Consider the following 27918-nt stretch of genomic DNA (forward strand, 5'->3'; position numbering starts at 1 on the left):
ACTATCCCATTGAAAAACAGCTGTTCATCATTATAAATGCGGAAGGTAGTCAGAGTCTTTAATTTTCTCCTCGGTGGTTTAATAACTTCGTTCATCATAATCATGACCTGCGCATTAGGATACAACGCCTATTATCATGATCACAACTTTTTCTCCAGAAATACATATGGCCAACATTCAAAAGTTGCTGATGTAGCAATTGTAATCGTAGTTTTCGCCGCAATCTCGGCAGTTGCTATGCTCCTTTATTTGGCTTTCTATGTAATGAATTTACCATCAGTAGCAAAATTATCAATGTTAACAATTGCTATCATTACATTTTTGGCTACACTCCTTGCGCAAATCATCGGACTTAGCTATACAACATATGGAAATTCATTAGTTTCTAGTATCTATTCATACTACGATAACGATGAAGATTTCAAAAATTATATCGATACAAACTATCAAGTTGGTGACTCATCAGCAGATTTCGAAATCCCAGTCGCCAATAATTCAGTCGGTTACGATCCAAATACTTTCAGTGATTTTATTGTTTCATATCGTTACTATGATAATGGCGTATACAGAACAGGAAGAGCTCCATCATGTAAGTTCACCAATTTGACTCTTGAGACAATTACACTTGGAAGCAATCTTACATCAATGCTTGGCCCATGTTTCTATGACTTTTCTAATGTCCAAGGAACATGTATTGGTCGCTGGGACCCTGAAACATTCCGTAATTATTGGTGCTATATTGTTACAAATCGTAATGATAGACTTGAACAAGAAACAGTCGATGAACAGATTCAATACCAAGCCTCACGTGATCGTGATCATACTGGTTATGGTACATTTGCTAACTTTTATGCTTTGAACCTTTATCTTATCATTGTTGAAGTAATTGTTACCGTAATCATTCTCGTATTGATAATCACAATCGCAGCAATGCAATGTTGCAGAACCAGATCTAGGCAACCTAAGGGAAAGAAGACTAATGAACCTAAGGAGCCAAAGAAGAAGCCAGAGCCTAAGAAGAAGGAAGAGCCAAAGAAGAAACCGGAACCAAAGAAGAAGGAGGAACCCAAGAAGAAAGAGGAACCAAAGAAGAAGGAAGAGCCAAAGAAGAAAGAAGAACCAAAGAAGGAGGAGCCTAAGAAGAAACCAGAGCCAAAGAAGGTGTTACCTCCACCATCTGATTCAGACACTTCTTCATCTTCATCTTCTTCATCTTCAACAGAGGAAGACGAATATGAAGAAGAATACGAAGAAGAAATTATTGAAGAAGAATATGAAGATGAAACATCAAGCTCAAATGAAGAAAGCTCATCATCAAGTTCATCCTCATCTGATTAAAAATAATATCATTTGATAGATTTTGATGTGCGTCACTTTTTTTGATGTCAAATTCATTTTGTGATGTGTTTCCTATTATTTGGCTATGTAATTTGCCAATTTTTTCTTTTGGTGTTTTGTTGTTTGTGTTATCGTAAAATATTTTAGAACATCAGATTTATTATTTTTTTTGATTTCATGAAAAAATGTTTTTTTATACAAAAATATCGTAAATATTTCACTATTAAAAAGATGTTGTTAGAGAAAGATTAAAAACATGTTTATAAAAAATCTTAAAAAATTACATTTCATGAAAATTTACGCTCTTACAATACGCATCGGCTTTTGCCATCAAGAATTGAATTTCGCTCATAACGTTATCAATTTCTTGATTAATTTTTGTCATTTGTTCTTGAAATTCTTGCTCATTTGATTCAAATTCGTGGAAACTAAGTGAACGAACATTGGGCGTTTCTTCCCAATGTGATAATAATTCGGAAAGACTAAGAGAGCTTTGTTGATTTGATTTTGATTTCCCAAAAGACATTGGACAGTACGTTAAGGTTGGGGTGCACCATATAACCTTCTTTTTTTGAGTGAGAAAAGCGGTTTCTGTTAAAGGTTGGCCATTTTGCAAGAACGTTCCAGCAAAAAAAGTATGTACTTTCCGTGATGAGTTGATGCCGCCCCAGTCTGAGACATGAGGATACGGCCTCTCTGATCCAAAATAGACATTCTAACACACAGAGTGAAAAAATAAAATCTTTGAAGATTCTTTGATTGTTGTTTTATTTTAATAAAAAGAGATAAACTTGAACTTTAATTGTTATTTTTTCTTTTTTGTTGATGTAGTTATTGGGATTTTAGGACGATTTTTTCATCATTATTGCAATCATTTTAAACTTTAAAATTAATAATTTCTTTTGTTCTTCGAAAAAAAGTTTTTTATATGGAATGGTTTTTTATGTGAAATAGTTTTTTATTTCGAAAGTAAAGCGATTCCAAAAGTACTTTGCATCTTGAGCATGTAACGGTTTTAACTTTTTATATGAAAACTTGTCTGCCAAAATTTTTGAACGCAAAAATTACTGCCAATATTTCCTATGTCCAACCATTCAGGAGAGAAAAAGCCAATACAGAAGTCAAATGTAATTTTTCTCAGTAATATTCCCCCCAACAAAAATGATGTTCATGAAGTTTTTAAACATTTCAAGCATTATGGTCGTATCCAATCAATATGGGCTGAAGGAACCAAAGCCACAATAGTTTATGAAACTCCTGAAATGGCTGAAGCTGCCTTTAATTCCCCAGAAGCATTTGTTGGTAATCGATTTGTCCGCTATTTTTATCATAAGAAACCGGAAGAAGCTGAATCAAGCCTTTCCAAAATAGTTGACAAAGACCGTGTAAATGCCGCTCTTAAAGAAGCCAAACAACAAATTGCTAATGCACAAAAAGATACCATAATGCTTCAAAGCCAAATCTCATCACAAAATCTTATAAACACAAAGAAAGAGATTGAAGACTTGCTTAAGGAAGTTAAACTCAAACTTATATCAGAAACCAATCCAGAATCTCGTGCAGAATATGAGAATGATTTACAGTCTCTTGAAGAGATGCTGCAGTCTATTGAAAAAGACATTTCGCAAAAGGAAAATACAAATAATACTGAATAAAACTTTGTTTTAGTGCTTCTTACCTCCTTTTCCTGGCTTCTTGCGTACTCTTGTCTTCTCTACCTCTTGTGCTGCCTCTGTTGTGCAGGATGCGCCTGCGATCTTGAAGACTGCTTGTCCGTTTGTCATTTTGGATAGTTGTTCATTTAATGCATCGAACTTTCCGGGTGAAACAGTAAGTGAAATGTAGGCGTTCTCAGGACCATATTCTTCACGAGTAACAGTGCCCAAATTATAACAGATACCAATTGCTTGGCCAAGTTTGGTATTTGGAATGACAACAGTGCCTTCGATTTGACTCTCGGAAAGTCGTATAACTGTTGTGAGCTTAGGAAGAAGTGCGCGGACATTACGCTCAGCTGATATATCTGGATCAATACGAGCTTTGATTTCTTGAAGTGCACTTTCAATACGTGTAACAGGATGTGGTGTACGCGTGGATGGTTCAATGAAATTCTGATGGATGAAATTGATAACTTCAAGTTTCCTTTTCTCGATAATTTCGCGTTTTTCTTGTGCTGTTAAACTGTACTTACCATTTTTCATTATTTCTTCAAGAAGTTCTCTTCCACTAAGACCAAGTTTTCCAATATCGGCTTCGCTTGCAACATCACCACGTGAAGAATTGGTATAAATACGATCATCTGCAATGGCATCAGCAAGTGAACATTGACCTTCACGGAACTTTGTTACCTTTCCTGGCTTACCAAGAACCTCAACTTTAACGCCGTTCTTTTGATAAGTTACTACTTGGAATTGCGACATAAAATGGTCAGATGATTTGGGGTGCCCCTAATTTTGAGTAAATAACCGCCTCGTGGGGCGGTTATTGTCTCTACTTATATTTTGATCTAATTCTCCAATATAGACCGAAAAACCTAGAGACATAACCATGATATTTTAATCAGCATTATATTATATAATTTATGAGTAAATTTAAATTTGGTATGGTTCATGTAAAAATTGTATTTTAATAAATCATGAACAGAAATAATTTATTATAATAATATTTTTTTGTATTGTGGTCAAAATTAATGTATTGGCTACGTTATTACTACAACATATTGTATTAATGTCAGTTTACCTTCATCAAAACTTCAACTTGAGGAGATTTAGATTTTGACTGAGTTTTGTTGTCAAAAAAATTGAATCAATATTTTTTAGTTAACATGTCATGCTCGACTTGAAAAAGTAGATTTTGGTCATGCAAAATGGTAAGAGTCGAAAAATGTTCTTTTTGTGGAGGACCTGTTTGGCCAGGCCACGGCACTATGTATGTTCGTAATGATTGCAAAACTTTTCGATTCTGTAGGGGAAAGTGCAGAAAGTTTTGGATGAAAAAGAAGAATCCTCGTAAATTCAAATGGACAAAAGCTTATCGTGCAGCGCAAGGTAAAGACTTGGTTGTTGATTCAACTTTCGACTTTGAACAGCGTAGAAATCGTCCAATCAAATACGATCGTAATATTGTTGCGCAAACGCTCCGCACAATTCGTTTGATTGATGAAATTCGTCAACAACGTGAGGCTGCACATTGGGAGAGGAGAATGAGAACAGCAGCCACTATTGAAACAAGACAGAAATTATTTGATATTGCACAGAACATCAATCTCATTGAACATGTTCCTGAGGTTGTCAGAGAGCAAACACAAAGAGCAGAAGCTGAAATTAATGAACATAAAGCTATGATATTAGAAGAAAGAAGACAAAAGCGTTTGCAACAAAAACAAGAGAATGGTAATAATGATCAATAAAAATATTAAAATTTCATTAAAAAATAAAAAATGTTCATAATAGATGAGTAGTAGCTTTTAATTTAATCATAGCTATGACAAAATTGTTATGTTAAGATTGGACTTCAAATCTCTTTTTGCTATATGAAGATTTTTCACAATTTTGATTTTATTGATGAAGTTAACATAAAAGGTTTCGCCTATTCTATTTGGCAAAAACTTTGTTGAAGAATGGTTTCATTTCTTATAACATTAATTTAATAATATTCAAGAAATATGAATCTTTGCATAATTATATGCTTGCAGAAGGAGCTTGCTTACTTAACGAGTAAAGATTTATGTGTCTAATTATTATTTTTTCTCAAAAATATTGGACGTTACAGCAAGCCAGAAGCAAATTTCTCCTGTCAACTGCCACAGAAATTTGATCTTTTTCTTTAGCTCAAAATTGCTCTCAAATAACCCATAAATTGCATTCAAAAAATTTGATACTCACAAATCTCTATGTAAATCTCTCAAAAACATGCATACAAAAACAATGGGCGAGAGCCCACACCTTTTTTGTATTGACCTCCAGAATTGTCCTCATTGGCTTATTCTTACTATAGGGGCAATTGGAGTTTTTGGTTCTTTCCTTTTGCATGGATTGGCACATGAAAAGCTATATAAATATTACCATTTTTCAGAAACAGTGTTTCTCACGTTTGCTCAATTCCTTGGTTATGCTTCTCTTTCGCTACCATCAGCAATAAAGTTATTTAAAAACAGAAGTGAAATTAAAACCCCGATGGGCTTATATCTATTAACGTCAATTCTTTTAGGCCTTTCAATGTCTTTAGCAAACTATGCAGCACTTCGTTTAAGTTATGCAACAGAAGTTCTTTTTAAATCTTCAAAACTTATTCCAGTTATGATCGGAAATATCATATTTCTCAAGAAAAAACCAAGGCCTACAGAAGTGCTCTCAGTATGTCTAATAGTTTGTGGCTTAGTAAGTATTTCATTAGGTGATTTTAAAGGCAAAAATAAATTTAATGCTGATGGCGTTATAGCAGTTATCTTATCTCTTTGTTGTGACGCCATAGCATCCAACATGGAAGACAAAATCATGTCTGTTTATGGTGCTTCTCAAGATGAAATCATCACATTTTTATATGGAGCTGGATCCATCTTAATTGGCATTGTTTCGATAGCTAATGGACAGATGGTGTCAGGTATACGTCGAGTTAGCCAAGATCCCACCTCACTTATATATATATTTTTATTCTCATTTTTGGGTGCACTTGGAATTCAATTTGTTTACCTTATAATGAAAGTCTTTGGGTCGCTTTTGACTGTTATGGTAACATCTTTGCGTAAAGCCATGACTGTTATGATGTCATTTGTTGTCTACAAAGACAAAAAGTTCACACATTTTCACGCGTTTGCTATTTTCATGATTGCCTCGGGCATTTCCTTGAACATATACGACAAAAATAGAGGGAAAAAGAAAGAAGAGGAAATCGATGAGGTCGAAATGTTAGAAAATAATTTTGTCGATGTGGAAATTAATAACAAAGATACAAACGAATCAGTTTTAAATCAAAAGAAATATTATAATAAAATTTAAAATTTCTCGATCAAACTCTTTGTTAATAAAATGTCATTTCAAAAATTGTTTGCTATTATCTGTTTGTGATGATTTCATTTAGTTAACACATTAAACTCAAAATGATTCATTACACACACATAAAGAGGATGTTGAATGGTTTACTTAATTATTCAATGAGAAAACTGCCGGTAAATCTCCTTCAAAAACTTTTGACAACAATTCATAAGATTATTCAAAAAGTGGACTCGATCGATGAAAATAATATGAAAAGATTAATCATGTTAATGAATATTGTTCCGATAAGTTGTTATCAAGCATTATCAATTTGCATTCAAGATACATTTAGATTTGACGCTTTTAATGATTTAGCAAATTATTTATGGGAAAATACAATTGGAAAATTTGATGAATTTATCGATTTATTTACATACTGGAAACAATCTCTTCCTTCATCATATAAAGAAATGATTTTAGCTTTAGCAAAGTCATCTCAATCAAACATTAACGCATTAAATTTATTGATTTATTATTGTAACGAATTTTATTCAAAAATTTCTGAAATTGTAAAAGAATTTCTTCCTATCGGTAATTCAAATATTGAGAAGCTATCGGAGCTGTATTCAATTTTCTTGGACTGCCCCAACTTAACGGATTTTTTTACTTTCATTTCCTGAATTTTATTATGTTTCATATTATATACTATCAACGAATAAAATTTCGGAATTAGTAGAAATCTTCAAGTCAAATGAAGTAAGATCTGATTTGATATTAGAATCAAATCTTTGTAATCAAATTGTAAATTTACTTCAAAATGCAAAAACGACAAAATTTTTAAGTTATTTAATGGACATTGAATATTCTTTTTTAACAATTAATGATTTTACTGATCTAAGACGTTCTATACCAATTCTTACGAAATGTCTTCGATCAGAAAATTTAAAAATTTCTTTTTCTGGATTTTTGTGTCTTTCTTTGCTGTTTAAATATAAAGAAGATGACATTGATATTGAGCTTCTTTCCTTTTATTCGTCTTCTTTTATTACTTATGAGAGTCGAATATCGAAAAATTGTTCGCTTTTTGTGCTTTCGAAATGTATAACGAAAATTCATAATCATAACTCATTAGTAAATAACTTGTGCGAAAATCTGAAAACTAAAGACTCGAGTGTAATAGAATACGCAAAATTGATCATAAAGTTTGATCAAGAAAATGATGTTTTGGGAAATAACCAAAGATTAAATCTATACGAAATTGTAAAATGAAATTTGGCGGAAATAAATAAAATGTTAATTAATTAATTGTTTTGTTTTTCTTTGATATATAATTAAATTTTTTCGAATTATATATCTAATATCTAGACCAGTGAATACCAAATTTACTCTACAATATTTCTTAAATATGAGAAATATTATAAAACACTGACCAATTATAAATAAATTAAAACAATGTAGCAGATTTAATGACATATTTTAAGCTCAATGAACTTATTTTAGTAGCTTTATTAAATCGGACATATCGATTTCACTTTTTGAACATGATTAAATTGAAACCGATCGAAAAATGTGTTGAAAACATTCAGGTGTTTACTGAAAAGTGTTGTGAATTTTCGCTTTGGTTCAAAGTTCAACACAATGGATGGAAAACAAAAAACTTTAAATAATTGGGAAACATTTTTATCAATTAACCAAATGATTTTTGACTTAAACAAAGAAAATTATGTGGAAACAGCAAATTTATTATTTAACAAAATTGATACTAATTACATTTATTCTTTTAATTTAGTTGTCAGCCAAATGATATATTCATTTTTTTATTGTTAGAATGAATGAGATTGATTTATGCTTAAATTTTTGCAAAGGAAATACAAAAATTTGAAGAGAGCAATCAAATCAAACCATATTTTTTTGATGTATTTGTAAGGCTTCTTTTTAATAAATACAGCAAAGAATCGGATTATATTATTGCTAAAATGTCTGAGTACAATTTATATGATTTTACAAAAATTTCTCATGATAAATTAATAATCCCAAATCTTATGCATTTACTACCAGTCCGAAAAATCAAAAAATTATTAAATTATAGAGATATGGAAGATCTCAGAAATAATTATAAAGAACTATCAGAGAATAACTTTGAACTTCATAAGAAATTAGTTAAAGAAGGAGTTAATCCAAATGAAATTGCGAAAATAATTCGAAATGATGAAATCGAAAAACTTCAAGAAATTGCAGTGTACAATGATTTTGATGTTAATGATATAATTAATTATTCAAATTATGATAGATGTTCATTTATTAATAAATTTAATAAAAATGTATCATTAATTGATTATGCCGCATTTTTTTCTTCTATTAAATGTTTTAAATATTTACTTATGAATGGTACAAATGTAAAAAATACAGGTAAATATGCAATTGCAGGTGGAAATTTAGAGATAATTCATTTATGTGAACAAAATCATTCATCATTTAAAAGATCATATGAAACAGCAATTCGATTTCATCGAAATGATGTATTTAAATATCTTTATGAAAATAAAAATATTAAAATTAAAAATTTGGCTCAATTAGGGAAGAAAATGTATTTTATATAACAATTATGAAATATTTTCGTTTTTGTTAGAAAACGGAATGAGAATTAATGATTTTCTTATTAATGAATTATCTAGAATTGGAAATATATTTGCTATAAAACATTTTATTGAAGGAAATCATTTTCCACATATTTTAGGTTTTTCAACAGTTTTAGGAAATATTGAACTTGTTAAATATATTTTAGAACAAGAAGGAATCGATATTAATGCTAAAAATATTTATTTAATTTATTTGAAATTTATTTTGATAATTTTATATTTTAAAATAATATTTGGAAATTATTTTAATTATTTGAAACAGCACTTATAATAGCATTTAGTGAAGGTTATATAGAAATAGTTAAATTGCTTCTAGAACAAGAAGGAATTGATGTTAATGTTAAAGATATTTATTTGTTTTATTTATTATTTATTTTAATAGATTTGGATTTCAAAATAATATTTGGAAATTATTTAAAATATTTAATACAGCACTTATATATGCATCTTATAATGGTTATACGGAAATAGTTAAGTTACTTCTTGAACAAGAAGGAATTGATGTTAATGTTAAAGATATTTATTTGTTTTATTTAGAATTTATTTTAATAATTTAGGATATCAAAATAATATTTGGAAATTATTTTAAATATATAGAACAGCACTTATTTATGCTACTAAAAAAAGGTTATATAGAAATAGTTAAATTGCTTCTTGGACATAAAGGAATTGATATTAATGCAAAAGATATATTTTCGTCTTATTTTATATTTCGTCTTATTATTTAAAAATTATGTTATTTATTTAATGTAGCACTTCTTTATGCATATATAATGAGGTACATGGAAATCTTTGAATTACTTCTTGAACACGAAGGAGTTGATATTAATGCTAAAGATATTTGTTTGTTTTATTTAATATTTATTTTGATAATTTAAGATTTCAAAATAATATTTGGAAATTGTGAATATTATTTTGGACAGTTCTTCTCTTAGCATCTTCAAGAGGTAATACAGAAATAGTTAAGTTACTTCTTGAACATAAAGGAATTGATATTAATGCTAAAAATATTTATTTAATTTATTTGAAATTTATTTTGATAATTTGATATTTCAAAATAATATTTGAAAATTATTTAAATTATTTGAAACAGCACTTATATTAACATCTTATAATGGTTATACGGAAATAGTTAAGTTACTTCTTGAACATAAAAAAATTGATCTTAATGCTAAAGATATTTATTTGTTTTATTTTTTATTTTTTCAAAAAATTTGATTTTTCAAAACAATATTTGGAAATCATTCAATTTTTTTAGAACAGCACTTATGAAAGCAACTTCAAATGATCAACCAGAAATAGTTAAATTACTTCTTGAACAAGAAGGAATTGATATTAATGCTAAAGATATTTATTTGTTTTATTTAATATTTATTTTAATAATTTAGGATATCAAAATAATATTTGGAAATTATTTAAATCATTTGAAACAGCACTTATGATTGCATCTGAAAATGGTAATACAGAAATAGTTAAATTACTTCTTGAACAAGAAGGTCTAGATATTAATGCTAAAAATATTTATATGTTTTATTTAGAATTTATTTTAATAATTTGATATTTCAAAATAATATTTGGAAATTATTTAAATAATTTGAAACAGCACTTATGATTGCATCTGAAAATGGTAATACAGAAATAGTTAAATTACTTCTTGAACAAGAAGGTCTAGATATTAATGCTAAAAATATTTATATGTTTTATTTAGAATTTATTTTAATAATTTGATATTTCAAAATAATATTTGGAAATTATTTAAATCATTTGAAACAGCACTTATGATTGCATCTGAAAATGGTAATACTAAAATAGTTAAATTACTTCTTGAACAAGAAGGTCTAGATATTAATGCTAAAAATATTTATATGTTTTATTTAGAATTTATTTTAATAATTTGATATTTCAAAATAATATTTGGAAATTATTTAAATAATTTGAAACAGCACTTATGATTGCATCTGAAAATGGTAATACTAAAATAGTTAAATTACTTCTTGAACAAGAAGGAATTGATATTAATGCTAAAAATATTTATTTGCTTTAATCGATATGACTAATATAAAATAATATTTGGAAATTATTTAAATTATTTAATACAGCACTTAGATTAGCATCTGAAAATGGTCATACAGAAATAGCTAAATTACTTCTTAAGCATGAAGGAATTGATATTAATATTAAAGATATTTATTTGTTTTGTTTAAAATATATTTTAATAATTTGAAATTTCAAAATAATATTTGGAAAACATTTAAATAATTTAATACAATACTCATTTGGGCATCTTCAAATGATCATACAGAAATCGTTAAATTACTTCTTAAACATGAAGGAATTGATATTAATGTTAAAGATATTTTTATATATTATATTATGTTTATCTTAATAATTTGATATTTCAATGCAATGTTTGGAAATTATTCAAATTATTTAATACAGCACTTATTTGGGTAACTTCAAATGGTCAAATAGAAATAGTTAAATTACTTCTTGAGCAAAAATGCCTTGATATTAATGCTAAAGATATTTATTTGTTTTATTCAATATTTTTTTTGAATAATAATATTTGGAAATAATATCAATTATTTAAAACAGCACTTATGTATGCATCTGAATATGGTGAAATAGAAATAGTTAAATTACTTCTTGAACAAGAAGGTCTAGATATTAATGCTAAAGATATTTATATGTTTTTATATAAAATTTATATTAATAAATTAATATTTCATAATAATATTTGGAAAATATATACATTATTTAATACAGCGTATATGTTAGCATCCAGATTTGGACATGCAGAAATTGCTAATTTACTTCTTTAATGAAAAGGAATATATATATTTATTTTGTCTGAAAATTGTCAAACACTTGAATGTTAAATTTTCATTATATTCTCATATGATAGGATAATTTCTATAAATCCTCATTACTTCAAATTAATACATATGTTATTTCAAAAGATTTTGAAGAATATGTTGCATGTATTTACATAAAATAAAATGAAATAATATTTTTTTTTTATATTTCTCTTATTGATTAATAGTTAAAGATCGAAATTGTGAAATAAACTATCAAGAATAAATTTATATGGCTAGTTAAAGAAAAAAATATTCTAAATAGGAAAATATAATTTTTTATGATTATCAAAACAATGATTTAATTTATCATTTTGATACTTATATTGAAACTTATATCCATTGACATATTAAGATCTTCATCTAATTCAACTTTCAAAGAATGCATGTGTATATTACATGAAGTAACTATTATCAAAAATGTTGACCATTTACACAGTAAATGTTTTACATGTATAAACTTAAACTAAATACAGTATGTAATTAATAACAAAACGAATTTGTTAAATAATATATATAAATTTAACAGACTCTTAAATCTACTTATGTTTGAGTTACACACTATTTCGTTGAGCTTGTAATCGAAAAAAAATCAAAACAAATAATTCATTTAATTTTACAGAATTGTTAATTATTTAATTTGATATATTAGTTTTGAAGCAATGAATAATCAACTTCAAAAAAAATGGGAGAAGATTTTCTTGTGAAATTGTTTCCCTTTTTATATTTTTTTGCTCGTGCAAGTAAATCGCTTTTCTCGTAATAATCATCTTTGCCAAGTCTTGTTTCTATACCCTCAGTGCCGTACATGTCTTCATCCATATCTCTGTGTCCAAGCATAGTTCTTATATCTGCATTGTGCGAACGGTGTTTTTTTTCTTCCATTCTGGAATTGACAGAGTCTGTTTGAATATTGTCGAAATTTTATTCAATACTTTACCCTAACAAAATGAATGGAAATATTGACTTGCTTCGTTTGATATAAAGTTATCGTTTTGACGAAATCATCACCTGGAACCACTTCAGAGAGTATATTGCATACCTCGATTAAAAAAATAACGCAAAACTCTAAAAGTTTTATTTATAAATATCTTAGTTAAAAGTTTTCTACTTGAGTATTATTATTATTATTTGATTGAAGTATTTTAACAACATCATCGTGACCTTTATCAGATGCCCACTTAAGTGCGCTATGGAAAAAATAAATAAACTTCCAAAAAAATATATGAAACAGAAGAATAAAAATATAAGCATCAAAAACAGTCAATAAAATAAAGGATCATCTATCGTCAAACCTGTGTCAATCAATAATTTTACAATATCAATATAACCTTTTGAAGCTGCGAAAGTTAACGCAGTGAAGAAAAAATTAAAGAAATTCCAAATGCATAGATTAGATATAAAGCATGAATAAAAAATTTATTATTTTAAAATAAATTATCTGTTTCGTTTATAAATGAAAAATTAAAACCTTTTTGTATTAATATTTTCACTATTTCTGTAAAACCTTTCTGAGCAGCATACATAAGTGCAGTAGGAATAATTTTATTAAATTCCCATTAAAAATTTATTATAAATATTAAGTAAAAATTTAAAAAAACATCAAATGAAATTTAAGAATATCTTTAACATAGATATCAATTTTATATTGTTCAACAAGTAATTTAACAATTTCTACATTACCTTCCTTAGCTGTATACAATAACGCCGTTTTAAATAATTTAAGAAAATTTCAAAAATTTGCATAAAATTTTAAAATAATTTAATTAATATCGATTAAAAATGATGAAAATCTTTAGCATTAATATCAATTTCTTTTTGTTTAAGGAGAAATTTAGTTGGTTCTGGATTAATCGAATGAATGGATTCAAAAAAGAGTTTTTGCAAAAACTTTTTTTTTCCAAATGTTTGATAACTTTTCGATATCCATTTGCTTTTCATAAAATATCTAAGAAGATATAAATTCCCAATATTTAAAGATAGAATAACCATATCTTCATTAATTATCATTCCCATTTTTTCCAAAAATAAGAATATTTCATAATTGTTATATAAAATACATTTTCTTCCTAATTGAGCCAAATTTTTAATTTTAATATTTTTATTTTCATAAAGATATTTAAATACATCATTTCGATGAAATCGAATTGCTGTTTCATATGATCTTTTAAATGATGAATGATTTTGTTCACATAAATGAATTATCTCTAAATTTCCACCTGCAATTGCATATTTACCTGTATTTTTTACATTTGTACCATTCATAAGTAAATATTTAAAACATTTAATAGAAGAAAAAAAATGCGGCATAATCAATTAATGTAACATACCAATTGTTAATAAATGAACATCTTTCATAAAGTGATGGTTCAATAAATTGACAAAAATCAAAAATTTTCTTGTGATGATATTTCTTGAAGTTTTTTCTATTTCATCATTTCGAATTATTTTCATAATTTCATTAGGATTATGTCCTTCTTTAATTAATTTTTTATGAAGTTCCCAATCATTCTTTGAAAGTTCTTCTAAATTTGATATAAATTTATCCCTCCATATCGATACGAAAAGTTGTTTATTAGAATGTTGTTCCTCTTCAAAAACTAGTTCATATTGACCCTTTTTTTTGAATATGTATATTAATTTCTTCTTTATCTTTATGATGTGCAAAATGCATACTATATTTGTTATCAACTAAATTTGAATTAATTAATTCTTTATTAATCATCTTTTCAAGAAGGAAATATGATTCTTGTGTCTTTTGTTGTAATAAATATTTAGCGAAAATATCAATTATTTTATTAATATTTTTCTTAATTTTTTGTTCTTGAAAATCAATTGCTTTTAAATATTCAAAATATATTTTTACATGTCTTTTTTTAAAAATGAATACGGAATAAATCAGCATGCAAATTACAATGTTAAAAGAATAAGGGATATCAGGATTCAACAATTTTATTGAAGTTAAAACAGATTCTTGAAAGTTTTCTTCATTTAGTTTAAAAATAATTTGTTTTAGTGAAAGTAAAATTTGTGTCTCGCTTGACATATGCAAAAAGTGCAATTCAAACCAAAATTGACGAATTGAAGAATTATCAATGATATTCATTTCTGACCAATTCAAAAACACCATAGACAATATCACAAATAGAATGATAAGATACAAACTATAATGGAGAAAAAAAGAAATAAAAAAATTTAATGAATTAAATTCACGAACAAAATTATATGCTGCTTCATGATATTATTATATGAAAATAAATAAAATAACTATTCAAATAATCATTTTTTTTGATGAAGTTCACAATATATAATTAGTTGCATCAATTCAATATGCCTTTAAAGACTTTATATAACTTTCCTTTCTTAATTAATTAATATTTTTTTTTCTATTTGTTATTGTGTTACACATAAAAATGTTTGAATCAAATTTTATTTTACAAAATTTTACTGTTTTTAGCTTACATACAAAAGAAACATAATTTTATTCATTGTATTACATTTTATTCATTTAATCGACTTCTTCCACGCGTGGTCCTGATGAGTGTCCACTATTTGCTGATGCTCCACTTCCTCCTTGCATGTTCGCTCCTGGCATTCCACCCTGTGCGCCGCCTGCTGCATGCTGATAAGCTGCTTGCATAATTGGCATCAGTTTGCCTTCGAGTTCCTTCTGCTTAGCTTCGATTGTCGCGACGTCTGCGTCTTGGTTAGACTCGATCCATGTGAGCGCGTCATTGATTTCTCTGTTGATTGTGTCCTTATCTGATTGTGACAATGCGTTAGCGAACTGCTCTTGATTTAATGAGTTGCGTACGCCGAAGCAGTATCCTTCGAGTGCGTTCTTCGCTTCCACTTTCTTACGCACTTCTTCATCTTGTGCTTTGTACTTCTCTGCGTCTGCAACCATTTTGTCGATATCTGCTTGTGAAAGACGTCCTTTCTCATTCTTAATCGTGATCTTCTTCACGTTACCTGTCGACTTATCTTGTGCCGAAACGTTCATAATACCATCTGCATTAACATCGAATGTAACTTCAATCTGTGGTACGCCGCGTGGTGCTGGCGGAATGCCTGTTAAATCAAATGTGCCAAGTAAGTTGTTGTCGCATGTTCGCGAACGTTCTCCTTCATAAACTTTGATTGTAACTGCGGGCTGATTATCTGAGAACGTTGTGAAGACATTTGACTTCTTAGCTGGAATTGTTGTGTTACGTGGAATGAGCACTGTCATCATTCCGCCAGCTGTTTCGATACCTAATGAAAGTGGTGCAACATCTAACAACAAAATATCTTTCACTGTGTCTGATGTGTCGCCTTTGATAATTGCCGCTTGCACTGCTGCGCCATATGCAACTGCTTCATCAGGATCAACGCCACGGCACGGCTGCTTGCCATTGAAGAAGTCTTGTAGCAATTGTTGGACACGTGGAATACGTGATGAACCTCCAACTAACACTATATCGGTGACATCTGACTTCGACATGTTCGCATCCCTTAATACTTGTGCAACTGGTGTCATCGTCGATCTGAATAATTCATCATTTAAGTTCTCGAACATTGCGCGTGAAATGTTATCCATAAAGTCGTGGCCTTCATATAATGAATCGCAAACAATTGATGCGGATGTGGCTGTGGATAATGTTCGCTTAGCTCGTTCGCATGCTGTTCGTAATGTACGTAATGCACGCGGCGATTGTCTTAAATCACATTTGAACTTCTTTTGGAATCGATCTGCAAAGTAATTAACCATACGATTATCAAAGTCTTCGCCGCCAAGATGTGTATCACCTGCTGTGGCACGCACTTCGAACATGCCGCCATCGATATCAAGTAATGAAACATCAAATGTACCGCCGCCAAGATCAAATATTAAAACATGACGCTCTTTATCGGATTTTTCATTAAGACCAAATGCAATTGCGGCGGCTGTTGGCTCATTGATAATACGTAATACATTTAATCCTGCAATAACGCCTGCATCTTTCGTGGCTTGACGTTGGCCATCATTGAAATATGCTGGAACTGTAATAACTGCATCTTTGACTTTGTCTGTAAGTTGACTTTCGGCAATTTCTTTCATTTTGCCTAAGACCATAGCTGAGATTTCTTCTGGATAGAATTGTTTTGTTTCGCCTTTCCATTGAACTTGAATCCTTGGACGATCTGCTTCACCACGAACAACTTTAAATGGCCAATGTTGCATATCTTTTTGAACAACTGGATCACTAAATTTACGGCCAATCATACGCTTGGCATCAAATACTGTGTTTGTTGGATTCATGGCTGCTTGGTTCTTTGCGGCATCACCAACAAGTCGTTCATCTTCTGTAAATGCAACATAAGATGGTGTTGTACGATTACCCATATCATTTGCTATAATATCAACACGATTGTGTCTAAAAACACCAACACAACTGTATGTTGTACCTAAATCAATACCTATAGCTGACATAATAAAAAAATGATGTTATGAAGGCATTTTTTGGTTGAGCATTTAATGATTCAATTTAAGTATTCGACCATTTAAAGTATTGAAATCAAAAGAACGTTTAATAACAACGGTCATAAATCATTCAAAACATTGAATCGCTTTTGTTGGAACAAAAAACACAAAAAACCCACTATCAAAAAAGCATTTAGCTTTAAATATTATTACAAGTACTTACAATCATTTGCTTCTTTATCTTATATAAAATTATATATTAACATTTTATTCACAAAGTTCATATTATATTCCGATTACCATAACCAGTTAATTGAAGCATTTGTATTCCTTCAATGACTTCCTCTGCAACAAATTGGAATATTTCACCAGTTAACACCACAGAATGAACTTGCTTTTTGCTTCAACTGTTAAATTTTCACGATTTTGAAGATCAAATTATGTTTACCTTACTTACTTGCATGCACATTCCATAATTGAACGGATCAATAATTTCCTTTTTGCGGTAATAAATGCATAAACATTAAAAACATCATGTTCACATATGCATTATTAGCCAATCTAATCCTTCATAAAGTCCATCACCTGTTATTGCACATGTTTTTTGTATTTTCCATGGACGATTTGTTATATCACTTAATTGAAGTCTCTCTTCTAATTCACTGGATTTAATTGCATTTGGGAGATCTTGTTTGTTTGCATAGATTAGTAAAGCGGCATCAAGAAAATCATCTTTTTCCAAAAACTTATGTAGTTCATCCCTTGCTTCTGGTATTCGCTCAGTATCATTAGAATCAACCACAAAAATTAAAAATCGCGAAATAGGATAATAATGTCTCCACAATGGACGAAATTTAACACTACCACTAACATCCCAAATATCCATTTGAATCCCATTATATTCAATATTTCCAACGTGGATAATTGGAAGTATATGATCACCAAATTTGAGTTTATAAAGAATTGTTTTTTTTCCAGCTCCATCAAGCCCGAGCATGAGTACTTTTATTTCGCGATTTGCGCACCTGCTAAAGATATTTCCCAAAACTTTTTAGAGCTTCTTCGTTGGGATATTCGATGGAACTTTTTGAGTTTAATTCGATGGTTTACGTGACGATGATAATTATCCTTATCAAAAACGTAGAAAAAGTTGTTAAGAGAACTTAAATTTACTGTCCCTTTAATTTCTTGAGTTCTTCTTCCAGTTGAGCGATCTTTGCCTTTTGTTCCTCAATTGTCTTGTTAGCAGCGGCGATTTGTTGCTTGAGCTCAGCTGGGTCATCTGATGGGACTGCTTCAACTGCGAAGTCGGCGACTTCATCGGAGATCTTGAAGTTCTCAAGGTTGACGAGCTTGGGCTTAACTTCGGCACCATTCTTCCATTCGTCGAACTCGGCAGAAGCTTCTGGACCAACGGTATCTGGGTAAATGTCATCTTGGAAGCATTCAGCATTACGACGTGGAACAATCATTGGGATATGGATGAGTGACTTGGAGTTAGTTACGGCGTAGAATGGCATGATTTCGCAGATGGATGTGTTGCAGCAGTACTTGGGTTGGCAAGCGATGCAACGAAGTGCTTCTTGCATTTGGAAGCTGGAGAGTGCCATGATTGGATGCTTGAGGTCATCGTCACGGAGTTCGTAGTACTTAGCGCCAGTATCACCACGGCCAAATGTGAAGACAACACCATTGTCATAATCAATGAATGGGAAGAGGATACCTGCGTTGTAGTCAACATCTTCTTCTTGGAGTGGCTTCTCTGGGTTACGTTCATCACGAAGAGCGATTTGACGGGCAGCACGTGATGAGAAACCAGTTGAGAAGATATAATGGAGCTTGTCATAGAATAAAGCATGTGAAGATTTGAGGTTTTGATGTCCTGGAACTGCAATAACTTCATTACCAGCTCTCATATCATAGATGTGGATCTTCTTATCCTTAGCTGGAGCAACAACACGGTTACCATCTTGAGACCATGAGATATCAAGGAAGTTTTGGTTGTTTGTGTTGCCCTTGATTGTTGTAACACATTGTGCACGGTTGATATCCCAAAGTTTGATGGAGTTTTCCATACCGAAGGATGCCATGGCACCATTGACAAGTGGGTTGAAGGTAACACGAGCTGCTTTACGACCATGACCAGTTAATGTGGCTAATGGTTGGTTGTGGTTTGGTTTGATATTACCTTTTCCATCTTCTTCGATCTTCCAAACGCGGATTGTTGCATCTTCGGAAGCGGAGACAAAGATGTTGTCAGCAAATGGGTTGAAAGCAACATCAATAACTGGTGCTTTGTGACCTGAGAAGAGTGGGCATGTGTTACCAATTTTACCCTTTCCACCAACTTTAAGGACACCGACTGAACCACCACCGATTGATTGCCATGGGATAGCAAAGTAGTGTGCATTAACAGCGAGCATATTGGAATCAACTTGACCACCATGGATAAGGATGTCGCCGTAGCTGTCGATAGCTCTGGCTGGTTCACCGTAGACGTGACGGAAGAGAGAAGCTCTTGTCATGAAAAGTGATTAATTAGCCGTTCAAAATTCAAAAGATTCAAAGAAAAAGTGCATTTTCAAGATGGGACAATGTTCCTTGGCCAAAAAGCGGTTTGCATTGTATTAAACGGCTAACGAACGAACAATTTATCTCTTATAAAAATTATAAGACTGAATATTTGCGTTATCTTTAGATATGTAAAAAACTAGAAACACTTCAGAAATTTTGATTTTAATTTGGATAAAATTCAACAAAAGTTGAATTTCTTTTTAATTTTCATAAATTTTAAAAAATAATAAAAGAAAACAATTCTTAACTAATTGCTTAATTTTTTTCACATTAAGTAAAAATAAAGTATCAATTCTAAAGATATTTTATACAAAATCATTTGAATCAATCTGTTAAAATTGTGGAATTTGAGCTCGAAGCTTTTGTAAGTAATCATCATCAAATGGGTGTATATTTATATGATCATTCAAAATAAACATTTCCCCATTTTGGTACAAAACTATTATAGATCTATCATACCTATAAAAGTCTACATCTTTGTTCATACTTGGTTCATCATTTGTGAACACACCATGTAGAACAACACCACAAAGACTACATGAGAAATCTGCTATGCTGCAAGATTGAATGATGGAAAAGAGACCGTTTGGAAACAAAGACGATAAAATATTTTGAATACTTTTTGATCCGACAAATTTTGTGTTCGAAGACCGAAAAATTAAATTTCTTGAATATTTCGAGAACTCACTTAGACTGCTAATGTATTTTGGGTCAACAGTCATTGAAAATGTTGACTTCTCATGGTAAAAGCGAGATATTCCATAGATTTCATCTCTTAGAGCTGAAACATATCTTGTAATAAAAGGATGAGCTGCATGAGCAAACAGATTAAGATTGATTGCTGTGGAAAATATTATTCGAAGCTTTTCTGGGTCAACTGATTTCTTTTGATCTTGCTTTGTTTCTTGTTTTGGTTCAGGAGGTGGAGATTCTGTGATCCTTTTGCTTAGAGATGTTGATATTAGTTCATTGGATTTATCTGCTTTTTCATTTAAATATTCAATTGGAAAATTTTCCCTCATGCCACTTTTTTGATTAAATACTTTATTTCTTTTATCACTTTTTTGATCGAATGCTTTATTTTCTCTTTCACTTTTTTGATTAAATACTTTATTTCTTTTATCACTTTTTTGATCGAATGCTTTATTTCCTCTTTCACTTTTTTGATTAAATACTTTATTTTCTCTTTCACTTTTTTGATCGAATGCTTTATTTTCTTGAGGTTTTGTTTGTTGAATTGTATTTTTTCCAAATGGTAAAAAATCACATTGTTGTTGGAATTTATAGTTAAGATTTGGTTTTTGACCATTAAGAGGATTATCTCGGAAGTCTATGCTGGTTAACTTTGGGAAATATAGAGGCCAATCAAAACTATTAACATATGAAGAATATAGTATATTGTTGTTTCTAAGATCAATTGATGTGATCTCAACATTTTCTTTGTGAGACCAGAGAAATGCAAAGTAAATAATTGTGAAGAATGTTTCTTCAAAATTGAATTCACGGACGTTATCAAAAAAATAATTAGTATAGTTTTGTAAATTTAAAGCCCCGTTTTGAAAACGCTTGGAATATTTTTGGATGAGGCTTTTAGGCTTGGATGAAAACTGATAGTTTGTCATAGAAATGATATATTTTGAATCATTTGTTAATATTTTATAATTTGGCTTTTCTTCCTTAGATTTCTTGTCTAATTGAATAAATAAAGGATAAGTGCTTAATTCCTTTAAAGCCTTTTTAACTTTTTTATGATCATCAAAATATTCGCTTACATCATGACGTTTTCCTTTAATGAATGGAAAGCGTTCTTCGATGGCATTTAGAAAATCATTTTCCTTTTCATTTGTATATGGATAAAAAAGAAAAAAAGGAGGAAAATTCACCTTATCCTTCTTTCTTGGAGGCGCTGTTTCACTCTTATTATTTGATGGAAATGATGGTGAGTCATCTATTTGTTTTTGTGATGCATTATTATCCATTCCAATTATCCTGTCACTTTTTATTTATTTGATTATATTATTTGATAATTAAAAGTGGCAATTTAAGAAAAGTGACAGTTAATGTCTTCTGAAGGAACTGTTACCGTGAAGATCGCTCTTATTGGCAGTACTATGGTTGGTAAAACTTCTCTTATGGTTAAGTATTGCAAAGGTACATTTAGTGAAGACTATATTGCAACACTTGGAGTTCAATTTCTTGAACGAACGATCAAGGTGAAAAACACTCCAGTTAACCTAGTTATTTGGGATATAGGTGGTCAAAAGAACTTTATGGATATGCTCAACATTTGTTGCGAAGGTGCGCACGCCATGATTTTCATGTTTGATTTAGCTAATATTAAATCATTAACAGCACTTCGTGACTGGTATAAAGCTGCCTATCAATGCAATCAAACAGCACGCGTTTTTTTGGTAGGTAATAAATTTGACAAATACTTTGAATTGCCTGAACAAGAAAGAATTGCCATTACAAACAAAGCTAAAAAGTTCGCAGCAGCCATTGGTGCACCTTTAGTTTATTGTTCAAATACCCATTCGATCAATGTTAAAAAACTGTTCCAAATTGTAATTGGATCCGTGTTCGGACTCAACTTAAAGGTTGAAAAGGTTGAGGACCCAAGCAAGCCAGTAATAATTTTCTAAAAAAAATCTAGAAATCATTTTCAATAAAACATCTAACCAATTGGAAAAGTAATATAATAAATTATTTACATTATACTTATTATACTTTTCAGGAATTAGAAGCTAAAGCATGCTTAAAATGGCTTATTCTTTTATGCAAGAAAACATTTGTAAATTGTCAGTTAATTGAATAGAGAAAATCTTTTCCCTTCAATTTTTGAATTCAAAGTGACGGTTTGTTGAGATATTCATTTTTCTGGAAATTTCACTTTATTTATAAATGTAATTTCTTTTATTCTATCCAAAAAATTGATAAGAAAACGTATATTTTATCATCTAAATACATTTACTTATTTTTGTAATACAAAAAATTATTTGGAAATAAAATGAATAAAATTTCATACCGAAACAAAAAATCGCTTATAAACATTTACATATTAAAATCCTCAGCTTAAAATTTTCTTTCTAATTTCTCTAATTTTGTCAATCTCCAATTGATAAAACTCGTTTCTCTTCATTCCAGTCATCTCCTCGAATTCCTCGTCCCTTAAGTACACTTCGGGCACCGGCGTTGTTCTTCTTAATCTCTTTATATCCTTCACGTTAAACTTCGGAACATTTATATTACTAAAGTTACAAATTTTCATGTTCAAGTTATTATTTTTTTCGCTTTGTACCTCATAAACTTTTGCGTCGCATTCAGCGGCGACAATTTTATTAATTACAAAATCGTTTTCATTAACTTTCATTAAAGGAATTGATCGAAAAATCGAACGCAGAAATTGCCGCATTTCATATGAATATGAATAATGTGAAATTACTTCGTTCATATACAGCGCATGTTCGAGCGAATATATTACCGATTTGGGATCTTTCGCAGCTTCAATAAGTTCCTTTTTGGTGGCAACTAAATGTATCGGGTTGAGAAGCTTCGGAATATGTTCCGAATATTTCAAGTTCGAAGGAATTATAATATTCGTGGTTTCCGTTTTTGGGATAATGGGATCAAACAACATCGAAGTTGGTTCGACAGGAGATACCCATATGTTGTTTTGGAATGATAAAATTCGAAATCCGTTTTCTTCAATTATATTTGAAAGTGAACAATTTTTGGAAGCAGAGATTGATAATGAACATAATAATGTCCCACGTAACAAATACGATGTACTTTCATTTGTAGTTTTGATCATTTGTGTAATAATTTCTTGAGAATGTAAATTCGTATTTGATAAAAAATGTGATAACGCAAAAAATGAAGAACGTTTGGAATTCATAGATTCTGATTGTAATTGTTCTAATAAAATAGGAATCTTTTCACTAAGTTTTTCAATCCCAATTTTTGTTTTAGATAATTCCCCAAATAAATGGGGTGGTATAACGAGATAACCGTTTGGAGGGGATGTCGGTGACGGTTTGGGGTGCACCGAGTCGAACGTTTCTTCAATTTTCTTATCGTATATTTTAACGTATTCTTTGTTGCCGGTTTGCATCCACCAATTTATTTCATCATTAATATTACAATATTCAAATGAATTTTCATTGCTTAAAAGTAAAGAATATGTATGGTGTGATAAATGAGATATTATGTTATGCATTTTAGAATCATTTGATAGAAGATTTAGAAATCCTTGATCAGTTTGTAATAACTCAGTAATAAGTTTTATGACCATATTAACTTGTTCTTGTCTTTTGCCTTCTAATCCAGTGATGAAATATTGGCTAAAAATTTCATGTCGAACAATGTTATAATTTGGAAGAGATTGAGTTTTAGATTTCAACTTTTTTAACGCATAAAAAGATACTGAGTTATTTGATGACTCAATGAATCGTAAGTAAAGTGCGATTCCAAGTGAAGATTCTGGGTAAAATCGAATCATTGAAATCATCTTTTTTGCAATTGTCAAATCAGTCACGTCAATATGTTTTACTTCTTGTAATATATTCCAATGTGACAAAATTTCGATACTATTAAGTCTTGACATCATAATACAAAACAAATTCCACACATTAAAAACTTGAGTTTTTTCAGAAGCTTTGTTCGAACAAAGCATCTCAATTGACTTTCTTAACAAATTTAATAAACCTTTTTCTTCAGTAATTAATTTAATTCCCCAATTTTTAGATAAAAGGAATTCCATTAATGACAAGAAAGTATTTGCTATTAATTCTATGTTATTCGAATTTAATTCCAAGAAATCATATGCAAAAAATTCCAAAAGTTTCTTGATGAAAGTGATTGCGTTTTGTGATTGTTCTTCAGCTTCTTGAATTGGTAATTCGATAGTTATCAAAGAATTAATTTGTATCCAATCCCATTGAGTTTTATCTTGTTGTAAAACATAATCACTAATTAATAAATTTGTTTGTTGCTTAGAAAATTCCTTTGAAATTCTTAAAATTGTTTCGTTCGATTCGATTAAATTATTTTTTGGATTTGGAATTGGCGCATAAGAACAATCAATGAAAGTTTCTAATGTACTTCCACAATGTATCGCAAATGGTAAATATTCGTTAAAGAATTTCGATGCGTCTTCATTCGTTATCGAGATTTCATTTAAGATTTGGAATAATCCGAGTTTCATTAATATATCGAGTACGAAACCTGAATAACAAGCGACAATAGAATTACGTGGTCCATTTAAGAGAATTAACTTGGAAAAAATACTTAAAACTGGAGATGGCAAATGTGGTAATATACTAATTAAATCATGAAATACATTACTACGTAACCCAAAACAAAATAAGCCAGTCCATGTTTTAAGAAGATAAACAATCGAAAGACATGTGGATTCACAGTTGGGGGGTTGTGTTAAGGTGGGGGAAAGTGGCATAAGTAACTTGGAGATAAAATTGGATTGACTTGATGGATATTTTTGATGTTCAAAAAGATAACAAATTAACCCACATAACGCTTTGGATGGAAGCTCTGTTATGGATTCGATGAGAATTTGTGAGATTTCAGGTACATCTGGAATATCTTCATTATCACATATTATAAGGGCTTGGGCAAGATTAGAAATGATGGGAACTTTGTACGAGTTCTTGGGTGTATAATATAATGAAATTAATGCGCGGAAAATTGACTCGGGTAGATAATTCCGAAGACGTATTAATAGTGAAACTAAGCGAAATGCAGCTTCCTTTTCTTCATCAATCTTTGGTGGAGGTGTGGGCTCTTTTTGATCAATTGAAATGGCAATTAATTTGTCAAAAAGATACTTTTCAATTATTGATTCTTCTGTTTTTGCTTCAAAATGACTTATAATTCTTAGCACTGAGGCTCTAACTAAAAAGTTTTGAGATGTGAAAATTTGATGAAAAAAAGGTGCGATAAAATCAAAATTAACAATTTCCGGTGAGATTGTCTCTGCTTCATTTTCTAAAAACCGCATTGCATTTAGCACTTCTGCAGACTTCAAAGATGGGTTAGCTATCGACCTAAACCCTAGTTCGAAAGCAGAGCTGACCTTCATCTTGCGCCGAACGATACACTTTGAAAGTTTTACACTGAGTATTGAAAAAATCAAATCACTCAAAAGCAAAATGGAAGGTTATAGATATGCATGTTAAAAATAAGATTTCGAAAATATTTAAAGAATTATTTGCACTTTAACGCTAAAATTATTTTTTAATGTTTTGACTGCACCTCTTTTTAGTGGGTATTATTATAAGTTCTAGTGGAACTTCATTCAAATTAACTTTTTCACGATAACAGAAAAAAAAATATGGCTGGACACTTAGCAACTCATTTAAATAATTAAAATATTTTCAAAATCTATCTTTAACGAAATTTTGGAAGTTCCCAAAGGAAAACTAGAAGTCCCATTTTGAAAACACTAATGTATGATCATCAATAGCCTCCAGTATTTTTGGATGTTACAAATATTGCTTTTCATTCAAATCATGACGGTTATGCTCATAAAATTTCAGGTCAAAAACACATGAACCAACAAGATAATAAATCAAACTATTTAAATGTTCTTTGTACAGCGCAAAGCATAATTCACGATTTAAAGGGAAAGAATATTAATGAATCAATTGAATCAATAATGAATTTATTTAATGACAAATTTCCAATATCTACTGATTTTATCATCAGTCAATTAGTTTATTCACTTTTTGTTTCAAAGGCATTTGATTTTGATTTGTGTTATGATTTTCTAAAAGGGATTAAAGAGAAAGACAAAAAATTCCATTTAATTTATAAAGTTTTTACAAATTTTCTAATTAACATTAATTCACAAGAATCAAATTATTTACTTGAAAAACTGATAGAAAAAGATATAATTAATTCTAATGAAGTTAAAAACAAAAATACATTATATTTTGTACATTACAAAAGAACAAGTTATATGAAATTATATCATATGGAATATTATAATGCATTTTTAAACAACCCCGAACTATCAAATAATGATTGGGAACTTCATAAGAAATTAGTTAAAGAAGGTGTTAATCCAAATGAAATTTCAAAAATCATTCGAAATGATGATATCGAAAAACTTCAAGAAATATCATCACAAGAAAATTTTGATTTTAATCAAAAAATCAGGCCATCACTTTATGAAAGATATTCATTTATTAACAATTGGGATGTTACATTAATTGATTATGCAGCATTTTTTGGATCAATAAAATGTTTTAAATATTTATTATTAAATAGTTCTAATATTGATAATACAAGCAAATATGCAATTGCAGGCGGAAATCTTGAAATCATTCATTTATGTGAACAAAATCATATAACATTTAAAGGTGCATACAAAACAGCAATTATGTTTCATCAAAATGATGTCTTTAAATATCTTTATGAAAATAAAATAACTAAAATTAAAAATTTAAAAGCATTAGGAAAGAAATGTATTAACTTTTCTAATTATGAAATTTTTTCATTTTTAAAAAGCATTGGTATGGAAATATCTAATATTATTATTAACGAAGCAATTAAGAATTGTAATTTATTTTTGGTTAAATATTTTCTTAAAGAAACAAAATCTGTTGATAAATATAAAGTTTTCCCTGTTAAATATGATAACGTTGAGTTTATTAAATATCTTTATGAGAAAAAAGGTCTTGATTTAAATGCTAAAAATATTTGCTTGTTTATATTCCTGTTTATTTAAAATATATAAAATTCCATTAAAAATTATGAAATTTCTTCAAATAATTTTTAATGTCACCTGTTATGATTGAAATTGAAAATAATCATAATGAAATTGTTAAATTTATTATTGATAAAAGTCAAATAGATTATAATATAAAAGAAATTTATTTATAATATTAGTTGCTTTTTATAATTTAATATTTTATCATCATATCTGGGAATTATTTTGATTATTTAGAACACCACTTACAATTGCAGCACAAAATGGTAATTTTAAATTAGTAAAAATAATTCTTGAATCAAAAAATACATTAATTAATGATACTGATATTTATTTAGTATGCTTTATATTTATTTATATGATATGATAT

General features: G+C 29.5%; 8 protein-coding genes across 8 annotated transcripts; 5 read left to right on the forward strand and 3 right to left on the reverse strand.

Moving 5' to 3' along the window:
- Positions 1-102: 102 nt before the first annotated feature.
- Positions 103-1338, forward strand: GO595_004740 (uncharacterized protein; the record flags this gene model as incomplete). The annotated part of the gene is made up of 1 exon (XM_067917905.1): positions 103-1338. One exon carries the CDS (start codon positions 103-105, stop codon positions 1336-1338), a length of 1236 nt encoding a protein of 411 aa, XP_067775322.1.
- Positions 1339-2420: 1082 nt separating this feature from the next.
- Positions 2421-2993, forward strand: GO595_004741 (RNA-binding protein 26-like; the record flags this gene model as incomplete). The annotated part of the gene is made up of 1 exon (XM_067917906.1): positions 2421-2993. The coding sequence occupies one exon, from the start codon at positions 2421-2423 to the stop codon at positions 2991-2993; it is 573 nt and encodes a 190-aa protein (XP_067775323.1).
- Positions 2994-3002: 9 nt separating this feature from the next.
- Positions 3003-3758, reverse strand: GO595_004742 (ribosome assembly factor SBDS; the record flags this gene model as incomplete). Its single annotated transcript, XM_067917907.1, has 1 exon — positions 3003-3758. One exon carries the CDS (start codon positions 3756-3758, stop codon positions 3003-3005), a length of 756 nt encoding a protein of 251 aa, XP_067775324.1.
- Positions 3759-4264: 506 nt separating this feature from the next.
- Positions 4265-4747, forward strand: GO595_004743 (putative ribosome biogenesis protein RLP24; the record flags this gene model as incomplete). Its single annotated transcript, XM_067917908.1, has 1 exon — positions 4265-4747. The coding sequence occupies one exon, from the start codon at positions 4265-4267 to the stop codon at positions 4745-4747; it is 483 nt and encodes a 160-aa protein (XP_067775325.1).
- Positions 4748-5264: 517 nt separating this feature from the next.
- On the forward strand, positions 5265-6335 carry GO595_004744 (adenosine 3'-phospho 5'-phosphosulfate transporter 2; the record flags this gene model as incomplete). The annotated part of the gene is made up of 1 exon (XM_067917909.1): positions 5265-6335. The coding sequence occupies one exon, from the start codon at positions 5265-5267 to the stop codon at positions 6333-6335; it is 1071 nt and encodes a 356-aa protein (XP_067775326.1).
- Positions 6336-15313: 8978 nt separating this feature from the next.
- Positions 15314-17257, reverse strand: GO595_004745 (cytoplasmic heat shock protein 70; the record flags this gene model as incomplete). Its single annotated transcript, XM_067917910.1, has 1 exon — positions 15314-17257. The coding sequence occupies one exon, from the start codon at positions 17255-17257 to the stop codon at positions 15314-15316; it is 1944 nt and encodes a 647-aa protein (XP_067775327.1).
- Positions 17258-18417: 1160 nt separating this feature from the next.
- Positions 18418-19773, reverse strand: GO595_004746 (coronin; the record flags this gene model as incomplete). Its single annotated transcript, XM_067917912.1, has 1 exon — positions 18418-19773. One exon carries the CDS (start codon positions 19771-19773, stop codon positions 18418-18420), a length of 1356 nt encoding a protein of 451 aa, XP_067775328.1.
- A 2109-nt stretch (positions 19774-21882) lies between these two features.
- Positions 21883-22464, forward strand: GO595_004747 (Septum-promoting GTP-binding protein 1; the record flags this gene model as incomplete). Its single annotated transcript, XM_067917913.1, has 1 exon — positions 21883-22464. The coding sequence occupies one exon, from the start codon at positions 21883-21885 to the stop codon at positions 22462-22464; it is 582 nt and encodes a 193-aa protein (XP_067775329.1).
- Positions 22465-27918: the final 5454 nt, after the last annotated feature.

This window comes from Histomonas meleagridis, assembly GCF_020186115.1.
Source record: "Histomonas meleagridis strain 2922-C6/04-10x chromosome Unknown contig_27, whole genome shotgun sequence".
NCBI lineage: Eukaryota > Parabasalia > Tritrichomonadida > Dientamoebidae > Histomonas > Histomonas meleagridis.